This window comes from Delphinapterus leucas, chromosome 9, assembly GCF_059928025.1.
Source record: "Delphinapterus leucas isolate spDelLeu-1000000601 "Yukka" chromosome 9, BTC_Dleu_Yukka2, whole genome shotgun sequence".
In the NCBI taxonomy this organism is placed as follows: domain Eukaryota; kingdom Metazoa; phylum Chordata; class Mammalia; order Artiodactyla; family Monodontidae; genus Delphinapterus; species Delphinapterus leucas.
The window spans coordinates 4,606,596-4,621,573 of NC_143137.1; the positions used below are offsets into that span (position 1 = coordinate 4,606,596).

The 14,978-nt window shown below is 47.7% G+C and overlaps 1 protein-coding gene across 44 annotated transcripts in view; it reads right to left on the reverse strand.

The window, feature by feature from the left end:
- The window catches only part of LOC111176411 (actin related protein 3B), a 289,879-nt gene that overhangs the window by 222,022 nt on the left and 52,879 nt on the right, over window positions 1-14,978 (reverse strand). For 18 of the 44 annotated variants that reach the window (XM_089917134.1, XM_022576823.2, XM_089917130.1 and 15 more), the window contains 4 exons: window positions 14,896-14,977; window positions 8,351-8,476; window positions 7,350-7,433; window positions 660-6,805 (listed from right to left, as the gene is read on the reverse strand). The exons of 3 other annotated variants lie outside the window; for them this stretch is intronic. In XM_089917134.1, coding sequence (XP_089773260.1) covers window positions 6,444-6,805; window positions 7,350-7,433; window positions 8,351-8,476; window positions 14,896-14,977 — 654 coding nt within the window. In that variant the 3' untranslated portion in view covers window positions 660-6,443. 23 more of the 44 variants (XR_016394231.1, XM_089917145.1, XM_089917148.1 and 20 more) reach the window with 12 other exon arrangements.

Here is a 14,978-nt window from a genome sequence, read left to right on the forward strand (position 1 = left end):
TTTTGAGACACAATACAGGGTAGAAAGAACTAATATTTTAACAGGAGAAAAATCCTTCCGTGATACCAATATCAAGTGATAGGTCTTTTCCTCCTTTTAAACAAGATTTATTTCCATCCGACCAAGTGAAATTGATATAATTGCCAATTAGAACCCCACACAATTATTTTGCCAATCAATTTATATTTCTATTTAACAAGCGTGACAGTTACTTTTAAAAGAAACATTATGAAATAGTCTTCAATCAAGTAAAGAATTATTTAACAGATAAATATTCTTAATGGCGCTCTCTTGCGGTTTGAAATAAGCTACACGCTTGATTAACCTCACAAGCCTGTTCAGCACAATCGTACTTTTTACAAATGAGATAAAAGGCAGGGATCATAAAAAATGAATTCATCACAAAACTGTCGGTACTGCAGTCACACGAGAGCTCGTCAGGCGTATTAGTTAAGTTGGAGAATGAACTGGCCATCGCTACCATAAAATATACTTACGTCTTCAAGATTCCTGCGGGGTCATTTCTTCCGCTGGGCTCTCCCGCTGACCACACTGCAGACGGTGACACAGCGGAGGGAGGTCCTCTCACACACGTGTGCTACGGCATCGCACACCCACCTGTCAGGTATACGGAACACCTACTGGAGTCATGGCTTAAGAGCCAGATTTTTTTTTCAGAAACCTACTAAGTTCTTAACATGCTACAGAATTCACCTACTTAGTGTGTATAATTCAATGGCTTTTAGTGTATCCCCAGAGCTGTACAATCCTCACTAGGATCAACTTTGGACACTTTACTCATCCCAGAAAGAAACCCCGTACCTACTGGTAGGTACATTTCCTCCTAACCTTCCCCACCCCCCAACCCTCTCCCAGGCGACCACTGATCTATTTGATATAAGAGCTAGACTGGGTGAAGGATGTTGTGTACAATTTTATTTTTTATCTTTTTAAAAAATTTTTATTGGAGTCTAGTTGATTGACAATGTTGTGTTAGTTTCAGGTGCACAGCAAAGTGACTGTTATACATATACATGTATCCACTCTTTTTTAGATTCTACTCCTATATAGGTCATTACAGAGTATTGAATAGAGTTCCCTGTGCTATACAGCAGGTTCTTATCAGTTATTTATTTTATATATAGTAGTGTGTATATGTCGAACCTAATCTTTCAATTTATCCCTCCCCCCTTTCCCCCATAAGTTTGTTTTCTACATCTGTGACTCTATTTCCATTTTGTAAATAGGTTCATTTGTACCATTTTTTTAGATTCCACATATAAGCGATATCATATGATATTCGTCTTTCTCTATCTGCCTTACTTCACTTAGTATGATAATCTCTAGGTCCATCCACGTCGCTGCAAATGGCATTATTTCATTATTATGGCTGAGTAACATTCCATTTTATATATGTACCACATCTTCTTTATCCATTCAAGAGATACATGTTATATCGTTAAAAAGTCTTAAAGTCATGATGGGTAACACCCCAGACACCCAAAACCCAGCTTTCATCCAAGGATACCCAAACACACAACACTTCTCACTATACAGCATACCCAGCCTGGAAAAACCAGGGATGGAGTCTTCGTGTGAATAGAAATTTAATTCAATATTTAACAGGCACCCACCACGTGCCAGGCACTGCGAAGGTCCTGGGGGCACAAAAATCAGTCCCGTTTTCCAGAACCTCAGCCAGGTGAGGGACAGAGGGCATAGCTGGTGCGTGGGTAAGAAGAGGCTGACTCGGTGGGGAAGGTCCAAGAAGGCTTCACACATCGATGATGCTGGAGCCGAGGGCGAGAGCACTCAGGGAAAGAAACCCCTTCTGGGGCTGATCCCTTCAGGATGCTGTGCACCAACCTCCCCTTGAAATAACACCGTGATACCAAAGGGGAACTTTCAGATCCCAGTGTGTTCAACTAAAGCATGTCTATGGAACACGCATAGCCAAAACCGAGGCATCCTCACACTGGTCATACAGCAGCAGCTCCCAGCGCAGAGCCAGGTGTAGTGTGCATCTGTTAATCCCAAACTCCTAATTGATCCCTCCCCACCCTTTCCCCTTTGGTAATCATAAATTTGTTTTCTGTCTGTGAGTCTGTTTCTATTTTGTAAATCAGTTCATTTGTATCATATCTTTAGTTTCCGCATATGAGTGGTATCATGTGATATTCGTCTTCCTCTTACGTCACTTAGTGTGATAATCTCTAGGTCCATCCATGTTGCTGCAAACGGCATGATTTCAGTGAATGCATACTTTAGATCAAATAATGACTTCTCTGCTTCCTAACTGTGTGGTCTCGAGCATGTGATTAAATCTCTCTGAGCCATAGTTTCTAACCTGGAAAATGGGGGAATAATGGTAATGCCAACTTCACAGGCTGCTAAGATTAAATAAGGTCACGTGCAGTCAGCACTTGGCCAAGTTCCCCACACACTGTGCTCAGCTCGGGGCCACAACCCAAACGGACTCGGGACTTTGGAGACTGGGTCACAATCTTGCTCTCATCTCCAAGGCCCCACCCCACCTGGATGATGCCAGCACGCACCAATCTATCCAACACGCTCATCTCAAAATTCCCTCATCTCTCCCATTTCCAATGGCCTCTACACCATGACCACTCACTTCAGTGATCCTGTTCTCACTGGGAAGTGCTCTACCTCTGAAATCTTAAACACTTACATCTTCCCTATGAGCCCAACCCCCTGACCTTGAAACTCAGGACCTTCAATACTCCCTTCCCTTTACTCCCCACCCACCCGGACTTCATAGACTTCAAGGACAGAGAAGTCCCAGGACACCTGCCCTGTCGCCACACTTGCCCAGCAAAACCCCACCCCTAAGGAAGCCAAGTCGCTGCCTTCCTGCCTCTTCCGTCCGGGCTCCATGGAAGTTCCAGTGAAGGGCGTCCCCTGCCTGCCCTGTGGATTTGTTCCACTAGAAGGATCGGGTGCATCCTGGGCTTTTCCTCCCCTCAACTCTGGACCACATCATCTCCCACCTCTGCGAGGACCTTGATCAAGGAGTTACCTACCCCTCTGCCATTGGTATCTTTTTTGGTTTTTTTTTTTTGGTTGCATTGGGTCTTCGCTGCTGCGCGTGGGCTTCCTCTAGTTGCGGTGAGCAGGGGCTAGTCTTCGTTGCGGTGTGCAGGCTTCTCATCGCAGCGGCTTCTCTTGTTGTGGAGCACGAGCTCTAGGCGCGTGGGCTTCAGTAGTTGTGGCACGTGGGCTCATTAGTTGTGGTTCACGGGCTCTAGAGCACAGGCTCAGTAGTTGTGGCGCATGGGCTCAGCTGCTCCGCGGCATGTGGGATCTTCCCAGACCAGGGCTCGAACCCATGTCCCCTGCATTGGCAGGCGGATTCTTAACCACTGTGCCACCAGGGAAGCCTCCCCACTGGTATCTTGAACTTCCCTCTCCTGTGTTCTTCCCCTACCCCTCACACATTTAGGAAAAAAATCATAAGCCTCATGTTCTTTGATCCAGTCTTGGCTAGAAAATTAATAAAAGCAGAAGTGGAAGCCCTCAGGAGGAGGTGATAATGCTTCCTCTGCAAAAACTGAGAGGCTGTTCCCACAGGTGGGTTGTAAAGAGCAACCCAGAGCCAGCCACTGCATCTTGTTAGAAAGGGAACGTTGGCAGATACTCACACACCAGTTAACCAGGTTTTCCTCAAGTAAGGCGTTCCTGTTATATTCTTATCATTATAAAGTTATGTTTACATCTGTCAAATGGGGTAAAGTGACTTCTTGTCATATCTACAGGTTTAATAGTTGTAAAAACTACTGACTTGTAATTTTAGAATGTTTTGTTAAAGTGTGCATTGGTTGAAATTTTTTATAGAAAACTGTTCGCTGAGTTATAAGGCATTTATAAGGCATCACAGAAGGTTGATTTTACCCATCGACTCCATTAATACTTAACTCATTGCTACATTATGATCTAGTGCTAATTCAATCTGAAGAAGAGGTATGTGTAGATTTTCTTAAAATTGCTAACAACGCTAAGCATTTCTCCTCCTTCTAGAACGACCAATGCACATTGCAGAACCACATCCCGTTTCTACACACAGTATCTGGCAGGTTTAGTGAAAAAACCAAAGAAATTAAACTCCAATCTACTAACAGCAACGAGGCCACTGCAGTTCTCAGCTAGATGAGGAAACAGAAGAGAAACCATCTGCATAAGGAACAGCCAGAATTTAGATTCAGCTCTTTCAGATTCAAAAGTCCTTCCTCTGCTCACCAGGGTTTTCAGCCCCAGCTACAGACAGGCATCACCTACGGGGCTTAAAAACAGAAAGTGAAAAATGAATGCCTTCCTCCTTCCCTCCCACTCCCTGCATCCTGATGCATGTGATCTGGGAGGGGTCTTGGCCGGAGTTGAGGGCCCCTCATCACACCAGTCACGTTCTCATGTATGACTCTGTCCCACCAATGTTATGTTAAAACAAAATGCTCTGATGAAGATTCTGTAAGACGAGAAACAAAAGTACATTCTCAAAGATAATCTTGTCCCAAACAAGGGCAACGGGAGCTTTACAAGTTCTGTGGTTGAAGGACGGGTTACAGTAGTTCTAGCTTAGCCGACGTGGGTGATACTGGGCTCCTGACACAGGGTCATTTGAGGGGCAGCTAAAACAGGAAGTGGGCACAACCCCTCTGAAGCCCGGGGCCGGCACTGGCACACAGGAGCTCATTGCTCTAGGAGTTTGGGGGAAATGCACCTGCCAGCAAGGCACCTGGCCAATCAAAGCAAGGGGGGACCAAGCAGAGGCAGAAACGGTGCGTTCTCTGTGAGAAGCGCAGAGACGGTGAAGCTGGGGAGGCAAAGGGCCCCAGTGGGAAGATGCCCACCAAGACGGGAGACAGGAGGGGCCCCGAGGGCCCCACGGTTCCTGAACAGAAAAGGCGGCGGAAGCGGTGTTAGGGGAGGTGACTCCTGCCAACACGCAGGGTGCACAGGGCGCCTGCATGAGAGTTGGGAGAGTTGGGATACAGGGGCTGGAATACCAGGAGGAAGCAACCCGGCCCCAGGGCCCTGAGCAGAGCAGACCCCAGTGGGGTCCAAAGCAGAGTTTGGACAAAGGAAGAACCAAGTGGCCTGAGACTCTCCACCGAGGAGCTGGAGGGCCCGGGGTTGCTGAGCATCAGGTGCAAGTGGCAGGGCCTGCCTACGGCCCAGGAAAACCGATTTCACAACACTGAGCGGAAAGATTCCTTTATCACCCCAAACTTCTTAACCTTAAAAAGTAAAACCGGGCTTCCCTGGTGGCGCAGTGGTTGAGAGTCCGCCTGCCGATGCAGGGGACACGGGTTCATGCCCTGGTCCGGGAAGATCCCACATGCCTCGGAGCAGCTGGGCCCGTGAGCCATGGCCGCTGAGCCTGCGTGTCCAGAGCCTGTGCTCCGCAACGGGAGAGGCCACAACAGTGAGAGGCCCGCGTACCACAAAAAAAAAAAAAAAAAGTAAAACCAAATGTTTCTTTACAAAGGCAAATTTTCAGAGAATAAAACATACTTCATGACCTCAAAGAAATACCATAAATAATAGTTTAAAAAGTAACCTAAGTATTATATGAAGAATGGGGTAAAACTAAATCTCCTAATTTAGGAAATTACCTTTCAAGCCAGCAATCCACTCAGCAGATGTCAGAGTAGCTACTCAAAGCTTAAAGCCATGAATTCTGAATTCCCAGGAAGGGGCGGTGGGAACCACGAGGCGCATCCCTCCACCCGGCCCCCGACGCTCACAGGCCCATCCACACCACTTCCGGCGGCCAAGTGGTCACTGCAGGACAGGCAATCCACATCACTTTAGGAAACTTCCTCCCCAAAACTTGGTGTCAATCATCAGAGCCTCCACAGACATGAAACAAATTTCAGTATTCTTTGAAAGAAGTTCAGGCACAAAGGGGAAAACCAAAAGACCACTACAGCACAAGAGGAGATCTTTATAAAGAGTCTAACTGCTTTTATTACAATGGTGCAAGGTAGTATTTCATCGAACACTCACCAATAGCAAACCGGCATCTTCTATAAAACAATTCCAGAAAGTTCAAACAAGAAAATGAAAGGATACGTTGTCTATACTAATTGTCACACAACACTGCTTAGTGTTTAACCTCCCCATCCTCCAATAAAGCATAACCATTTCCTAGCAAACACGTGACCAGAAAAGTGTGCTCTGCTTTATTTTGTTTGCCTACACACACATCAGAACATGCCTCACAATTAAAAACGTTTTATGACAACACTCCATGACATCGACATCTACTCGTGCTCGGGATCAGCCAGTTGTACCAAATACCGTAAAATACAAAATGATAGGAAATATAAACATCAATTTGTATTTCAAGTTTATAACATTTTATTTACAAAAATAGTCTGGGAAGAAAAGGGTTGAGAGCCCCATACTCTGCCCTGGATGGGGAGCTATTTCGCGCCGTGTTCTAGGGTTTTCCGTAACAAATCTGAGAGTCGCAGCTGAATTCCTCCGGAATTGGATCTGTGGACTCGAAGCTCGGGTGGAGAGGAGAGCGGGGCGGGGGGGCGGGGGGAGGCCGGGCGCGGAGATGGCTTTGCTGGGCTGCCCGGCACCACGGCACACGCGCTATGTACAGGAGCCGGTCTCCTCCGGGTCTGAAGGACACTTGCGCACCTGCCGCGACACCACTGGAAGGGCGGTGTCAAAGCCGCCACTAAGACATGACTCCAAAGACGGGGTTGTGGCGGCAGATGCTGGGGCCGTACTCCTCGTAGCCCTTCTTGGTGTGACAGACCTGGAAGAACTCCGGCTGCGAGAGGCAACCAGCAGAAGGAGCATAAATGCTCCAGAAGGGAAATGAAACCAAGTCAACGACCAAGCAAATCACCCCACACCTCCATCCTCTCCCCGATGGCCTCTGTCACAGATTCTGACCTCTTCAAAGCGGGAGCTTATTCCATTTTTTCCAAACTTATTCAGTTTCTATTTAGGAACAACTACGTGCTCGCCCTAAATCAGCAGTTTGTTAGCTAGTCCTAAATTTGAGGCAAGAAAGTAGTAATTACTCGGAAAAGTCACTGGAACTAATGATTAATGCAAGATGTTTTAGGTTATTTTTGGATTCTCTTATCCATATTCTCTGTAACCCCTAATTGGCAAGGATGCTTACGAATTAGCTGTGCAGTTTAAATGGTCGTTAAAGTTATTTCTTCTATCTCAGAATTAAACGTGCGGCTGTTTAGAGCCACACACAATTAGAACACACATCATTTAACCTCCAAAAGGCAGGATTTATTCAAACTCAGCAGAGAACACAGAGATGAAAAGACAGCACAATCTAGAAAAGGACTTACAGTTGAGGCCAGCATCGAGCCTCCGAACCACACCGCATAGCGCTGCATATGATGTGTTATCACCTGGACCTCCACGGGCTTGGGCTGGAAGGGGAAGTGATGTGTGCTGACTCACCTGTGCAGATGCCCTTCCACACCCTGACGCCCTTCCACCTACTGGACGGGGCTCCACTCTGAGGGCCTCCTCCCATCCCGCAAGCCCTGCCCTCAGGTTCAAGCACCTCTGCACTCCGCCCTGAAAGGAAGGTTCTCAGCCGCTCCTGCTGCCAAATCCACCTGGCCCCCAGCCCCCAGCCCCCTCCCACCCCCCACCCCGGCCCGGCCCCAGGAGGTGCAAAGAACAAAGCACACAAGTCAAGGGCAGGTTACCTCTATCTAAAGGCATTTTAAAAAGCAAAATATCCAAGCAAATAACCCAACTGCTTTTTTTTAACTGAACAAATTAGATGTTTTAGCATTTAGAGATAATTCCAAATAACACTAAGTGTCCCAAAAATACTATAAAAATTACACTTTGCCAACAGTGTGATCCCACTAGGTGAGGACACACAGGTTAGCTCCCATTCACCCCACACCAAAGCCCAAGCTTGCTTGGGTAAACTGAGTAAATTCACCAGCTGGTTAAGAATTATTACCTTGGAGGAACACAGCATGAACGCCCTGCTCGTGTTAGTTATCTGAGTTTAATGAGAATGTTCCCAAAGAACGTTAAAGTTCCTCGCTGTAAACTGACCCATCTCCTTGGGATGCTGGTCATTACACTACACACCTGACCTCTTACACAAAGGAAACTGCTGGTGTGCGTGGGTCGGCGGGCAGTGTAAAGCTGCGCAGCTGCCTCACAAGGTCCGTATCCGCCCTGACCACACACCTGGGCTGAGTCCAGCTGACAAACCTCTGAATGTCACTTCACACGGTGGCTGAGGGTGGCTGCAACTTGCGCTTCTCCCTCGCTGCCCAGACGGGCACGCCCGCCGGCCTGTGCTGGCGAGGGGCCTCACCTTTATTCTGCCGCCACTGAGCTCCTCGCTGAGTCTCAGTCTGGCGTCCACCACCCTTTTTAAGTCTCTCTGCAGGCGACGTCCAAAGTCCCTGAACATCGTCGAGCCCCCCGAAAGAACGACATTCTAAAAGACACAAAGCAGAGGTTTCCTTGCATGAAATCACCCGCCCACGCTGGCCTAGTGACCTGCCCACGACACACCCCACGCGCCCAATCGCTTGTACGAATAACACACTTCAATCTATGTGAAAAGATGATCACCGAAGCAGAGCTAATGCTATCGCGAAAGTATAAACTGTACTTTTCTTCCTGTGTCACAAATTCTTTCTCTTGGTGCTCTTCCTCAATTATAACCAAGTGAAAACACACTGCCTGTTCCATTTCTCAAAGGGCCATCTTCTACCAACACCCCTCCCCGTTTTCTCTTGACAAACTGCAAACCTAGATCTTTCAGACAACATCCTGCCCCAGGATCAACATCACGAATAATCACTGCTGCACCCGGTCACCCGTGGAGAAATCGCTCAGAAACAACAGGACACAGTTCGGCTCCTATCAGAGTCAAGAGGCCACCAACCCATGCTGCTCTCAGGGGTCACCCCTGCTCACCGACACTCCTCCTCGACCTGGCCAGGAGCTGAGAGAACCAGGACCAAGTCCCGGACAGGTCAGGTGGCAACCTTACTAGAGTAAAACAAGGGCATTCCGATCCCCACCTTCTTGAAGAGACAGGTCTCTTCACCTGCTAACACCTTCACATAAACTGTGTATCTGTTTGCTACTGAGAATCACCATTTAAAAGCATTCTTGATATTCTGGGCATCATATCTTAGAATAAGCCTCACAGTTCAATTCTCGACTTCATAAATTATATAGATTAAAAAACTTTATCTAAATCCATCACTGCTCTTCCAATTCTGTCACCTGCACTGCTAGCACTCTTTCTAGCATTTTTCTCTCCAGTCCAGGATACAGTCTTGGGTCAGTTGCTGCAATTACTTCTCATATCTCTGTAATGGATTTTTTAATTTAAAAATTAACTCACCAGGGTATGAAAACGATTGTTCGTTAAGATCAGAAGCATTGCATTGCTTTCAAAGGTGTAACACATAAGATTCATTTTTTCATTCATTCACACAACAATAAAAACGGTGCTGTGGGGCTTCCCTGGTGGTGCAGTGGTTAAGAATCTGCCTGCCAATGCAGGGGACACGGGTTCGAGCCCTGGTCTGGGAAGATCCCACATGCCACGGAGCAACTAAGCCCATGAGCCACAACTACTGAGACTGTGCATCTGGAGCCTGTGCTCCACAAAGGGAGAGGCCGTGACAGTGAGAGGCCCGCACACCGCAATGAAGAGTGGCCCCCGCTCGCCGCAACTAGAGAAAGCCCTCGCACAGAAACGAAGACCCAACACAGCCAAAAATAAATAAATAAAATTTTTTTAAAAAACGGTGCCGTGTATACACTGTGTATACGTGGTCAGATGATTTTAGACGAAGTAGCCAAGATACTACAACAGGAAAAGAATAGTCTTTGCAACAAATGATGCTGAATAATTAATATCCACAGAGGAGAAATGAACATTTGCTTACTTACCTTACTTCACACACACAATTTAACTCAATATGGATCACAGATTTAAATGCAAGGGCTAAAACTTACAGAGCTTCTAGAAGAAAATATTTTCTTAAAGTCTTCATGACTATGATGTAGGCAAAGATGTCTTTGATCAGACATAAAATGCGTGAACCATAAAAAATAAAAACTGATAAATTGAACTTTATAAAATGAAAACTTCTGTTCTTCAAAAGATACCACTAAGGAAATGAAAAGACAAGCCACAGACTAGGAAAAAGTATCTGCAATACATACGTCTAACAAAGGACTTATATCCAGAATATAAAAAGAACTCTTACAACTCAATAATAATATAAACAAGCCAATTGAAAAATGGGCAAAAGATTCAAGCAGACATTTCACAAAAGAAGATGCACACATGACCGATAAGTACGTGAAAAGAGAGGCAACAGCATTTGTAATCAGGATCATACAAACCAAATCCATTACACACCAAGTTTAGGTTAAAATACAAACAAATGAAACTCTTGCACATCGCTGGTGGAAGTATGAATGATACAACCACTTTGGGAAAAGTTCAGTCGTTTTTATAAAGTCAGTGGTTTACTGTTTTCTTTCTTAAAGACTTTGGCACTTCTCAAATTTTCTAAATGCATTTTAAGCCAGAAACGATCATCCTCTCTCACCTGTAGAGTCTACATTTCCTACACTAAGACGGTGTTTTATGGTGCTGTCCGCTGACCTGCTGAAAGGCCACGGAGCCCAATTTGCACAGCACCTCCTCACTCAGTGCGGCTTGTGCTATCTGCTTTCCCAGACCACCGTGTGGACTGGGTTCTTCTACAGACTGCAGCTTACTCTGCTGCGTAACTGTTTATCCCACGATGTCAAATAAAAGCCTCAATCGTAAACTACCTTTACAAAAGCAAAGGCCCTGTCTTTATGCTAGTAAAGAACATCCTAGCACACATCATCATGAACACTACACACAGCCTGTTAGCCACCTGACGTTTAAGCCAGAAAGACAAAGTCTATGTTAATAATAAGCTCATTCAATACCTTATATAGTATTAAAAATAACAAAAACTCCCAGTCCTGTAACGCTAAGTATATTCTGTGCTGGAGGCTCTATTCGTACTCCTAATCCTGTCTGACAGACACGCCGAGCCCCTACCCACCATGCTATTCCTCCGTTAACCAGAGGCACAAAGTAAGATGCTCACAGCGAAGTCTCCACCCCCACCGCTCGCTACAGGTTAAGATGACAACTCTCCCGGCAACCACCCCTAGGTGGAAATTTTGAAAGGCTTGTACCTCTTTAGGGACAAGAGCTTTTTTTAAAATAAAAAAATTCACAGCTTTTTAGGGAAGCATGCAACTTACTCTGTTACAGCAGTTCTCAAACTTTTTTTTAAATATTTATTTTTGGCCACGTTAGGTCTTAGTTGTGGCACGCGGGCTCTCTAGTTGTGGCGCGTGGGCTCAGTAGTTGCGGCGCGAGGGCTTAGTTGCCCCGTGGCATGTAGGATCTTAGTCCCCAACCAGGGATCGAACCGGCGTCCCCTGCGTTGCAAGACGGATTCTTAAGCACTGGACGGCACAAGAGCTTTTTTACTCTCAGACAGAACCCAAAGACTGCAATCCCAGCAAAGTTTGAACAAACTTACTTCTCAAAGGTGGGCCGTAGGATGCCCCGCCCTGTCCTAGAGGAAATCCAACTCCAAGCTGGCTCAAAACGGCTGCCTGACCGTAGGAGACGTAACAACCGACGACAAATGTCTTCCGAGAATTACCTGCATGTCTCCTCCCCCAGTGACTCCTCTTCTCCCCTCAGCTGCTGTAACCTGGCCTCTGCCCGCATCCTCACCTCGACCCTCATCCTGGGTGACCTCTGGGCGTCACCTGACACGGCTGATGGCAGCTGTCTCCCCTTGACTCCCAGAGTGTTCTTTCTCTTCTCTCTTTGACTGCTCCTTCCTGGCTTCTTGGATGGTTAACTCTGTGTGTCAGCTTGGTCTGGCCACAGCGCCCAATGACTGACCCACACAGCAACCTCGGTGTCGCTGTGAAGGTACTTTGCAGATGTGGTCAACGCTAAGGCGTCCTCCCTAACGCGGATGGGGTCTCTTCCAAGGAGCCAGAGGCCCTGGGCGCAAGAATGAGGCGCTGGCCTCAAGCCCGACACACTCCTGTCAGGGTCTATCCCGGTGCCCACGTGAGGCCGGGCCCTCCTTGGAGGCTCAGTGCACATTTGCTCAACGTTGTCAAAACGGTGTCAAAACAGTCACCATCGGCCCCTCCTCACTCTCTCATAACAATAAGCCTCTGGAAGTTCCTCTCCACCTGGCAGGTCAGTGCTCAGCTGTGACATCACTCTTCCCTCCCCAGCGGCACACGGATCCCGCCATTCCTGGACACCTGGGCAGGAAGCATCAACTACAGGGGTGCGCGTGGAGCCGGGGCTGGACCAGCAAGCCCTGGGCCCGCTCTGTCCACCACCTGGCCCCAAACCACCCGCTCATCTGCTCACACGTCACTCTGCACTTGGGAATCTCACCTGAATAGAAGGCCTACTGTGAAAAGGGTTGAACAAACCAATAACGTCTTAAAATGTGTATTTCGCTCTCTCAAGTATTAAAGATATTTCAACTCATTCACCATTAAGAATAAAAATACATATATAACTCACTTTGCAATAGCTCCTCCGATTTAAAAGGTATTAACATACTTACATAGAACCCAATTCAAGCAATCTGTTCCAGAAAAATAATTCCTTGAACCACATCAAGATGCAGTCACGTCTGCTTGACAAACACAACAAATGAGATTTTTTAACAACCCCCAGCCCACTGCCAAAGCAGGTCTAAAAATATTTATTTGCCAGACCCGCTCTCCCTCCTGGACTTGGTGCCCACCACCTTCAGTACCACTCTGGGCTCCACCCGGAGCAGGGTTCTGCAGCCTCTGCCCTGTGCCCGCGCTCCCACCTATGCCAAGTGCTCTCCCCCTGGCTTGCACCCCCACCTCATCTCTGCAGGCCGAGCCCTCAGACCAGCTCCCTGCCACCTTCTCCAAGCCCTCCTTGAGCCCCTCTCATTAAATTTCCATGACACCTCAATAAACGACATTTAGCTTGTGGTGGTTCCCGTGAGAATTATTTCAGTATTATTTTTAGCGTTTTTATAAGCTCTTGAAGACAAGATCCATCTCTCATACATACTTAAATCCTCTAAGTTAACAATAGTGTCTTGTATTTAGTAGAGACCCAGCTGCATTACAAAGCAACTCAAAATTGGCTTTGCCCTCGAGTAAAGCATGAAAGCTACTAAACGCTGACTAACCCCAGAGCGAACTAGCTGCTAACAGTGGTTCTCAATTTAGCTGCACATTAAAATCATCTGGGAAGCTTTTAAAATCCGGATGCCCAAAACAGTTACATCAGAATCTCTGGGGGTGGGACCCAGACATCAGTGTATTTTAATGCTACGGGGGTGACGCCCATGGACAGCCAGGGCCAAAAATGTCTTGTTTCAGGCAGCACCTGCTGCTTGCAATGACTTGGCTTCGTGGGGAAATCACAGGCCTCCCAGACCTGGCGCTCACACACGAGTCCCCTCCAGACCCGACCTCCATCATACTTAGAGACTGAACAGGAAAAGGGGGTATGTGAATACCCTTCTGATCTACAGGCCAGACTGAAATAAAAATTAGAGTATAACTCCTTTTGTCCAAAAAAACAGTTTTACGTTTTTGAAGATTCTAAATTTTCAAAGTCACATTTCATTCTCCACCGACTTCTTTCCCTTGTAACACCAGCCTGAGGAAGGTGTTAACTCAGGACCAAGAAGGTCTCGGGTGCTTCCTCCTGCCCGCTTCTCCGTAAGCAACTCCACCTACAGTTCCCAAGACTGAGCCTGGGAAACGTAAGAGGTCCAGGCCCGACTAGTCCAGACAGTGCCTTTGGGAGCAGGTGAGGCAACGGGGAGACCCCTTCCTCTGAGGCTGAGAAGCAGAGCTCAGGGCACCAAGCAGCAGCCTCAGAGCCCTTCCCGCGGGGCCTGTGGCTTCCCCTCTGGCTGGTTCGGCCACCTCGGCCGCCCGTCTGAGCCTGTGGGCACTGCGGGGACAGTGCACCGAGGCAGGAGTCAGGAAACCAGCCTCCTGGAGGGGCACCTTGCCCGGGCATGGAATCCAGCAGGGCACAGCAGACAGGCTGCTTCCCGTGGGCAATCATGAGTTTCTTTGGGTACGAACCTGCTTCCTACTTCTTTAGTGGTTACTGAGTACTTTTTAAGCCCCACGGCACGTGTCTGGGACACTGACAAAAGGGGGCCCAGCAGGTAGGAAGAAACATCGGTAACAGAGGAGGGAATGACAAAGTAACAGTAAGACTGGAGAGGAAAGACGTGCTACCTAAAGACACGTGAACACAGCTCTCCAGAGCAAGACACCCACGTGCTCTGCAGAAGCACTTGTATGTACTATGTCTCTAATTACTTTCAAAATCCCACAAACTGTACATCTGTGCATTTCATGAACACAGATGTCACGGTGGAAGGTTCTTTCCACAGCAAGCTCACGGCTAAACTCTGGAGGAGGAGGAGGAAAGCGGGACCAAAAGTTCAGAGCGAATCCGAAGAACAAGGCCGCCCGCCATGGATGCTGCCCCCGGAGACCGGAACACGCGGTGACGGCCTCTGGACACGAGGGGGCAGAACAGTGGCCGGCGGGGGCCACAGGGCCCTGCGGTGAGAGGAGCCTTTCCCAACAGCAGCCCTGGCTGCAGTCAGCGAATGAGTGCGTGAGGCCTGAGCCGGAAAGTGTGAGAATCGCGTTTCCCACCTACATCCCCAACGCCTGTTTTCATATACAAAGTTCCTGGGAACACAGCCCCTCCTGGTCACTCACGTGTTCTCTGGCAGCAACACAGACCGAATGGCCCACAAAGCTGAAAATACTTACCATCTGGCCCTTTGCAGAAAGAGCTGGCCAACCCCTGGTCTAAAACCACCACGGGGAAAAGCATGACGACAGCCATTATTACC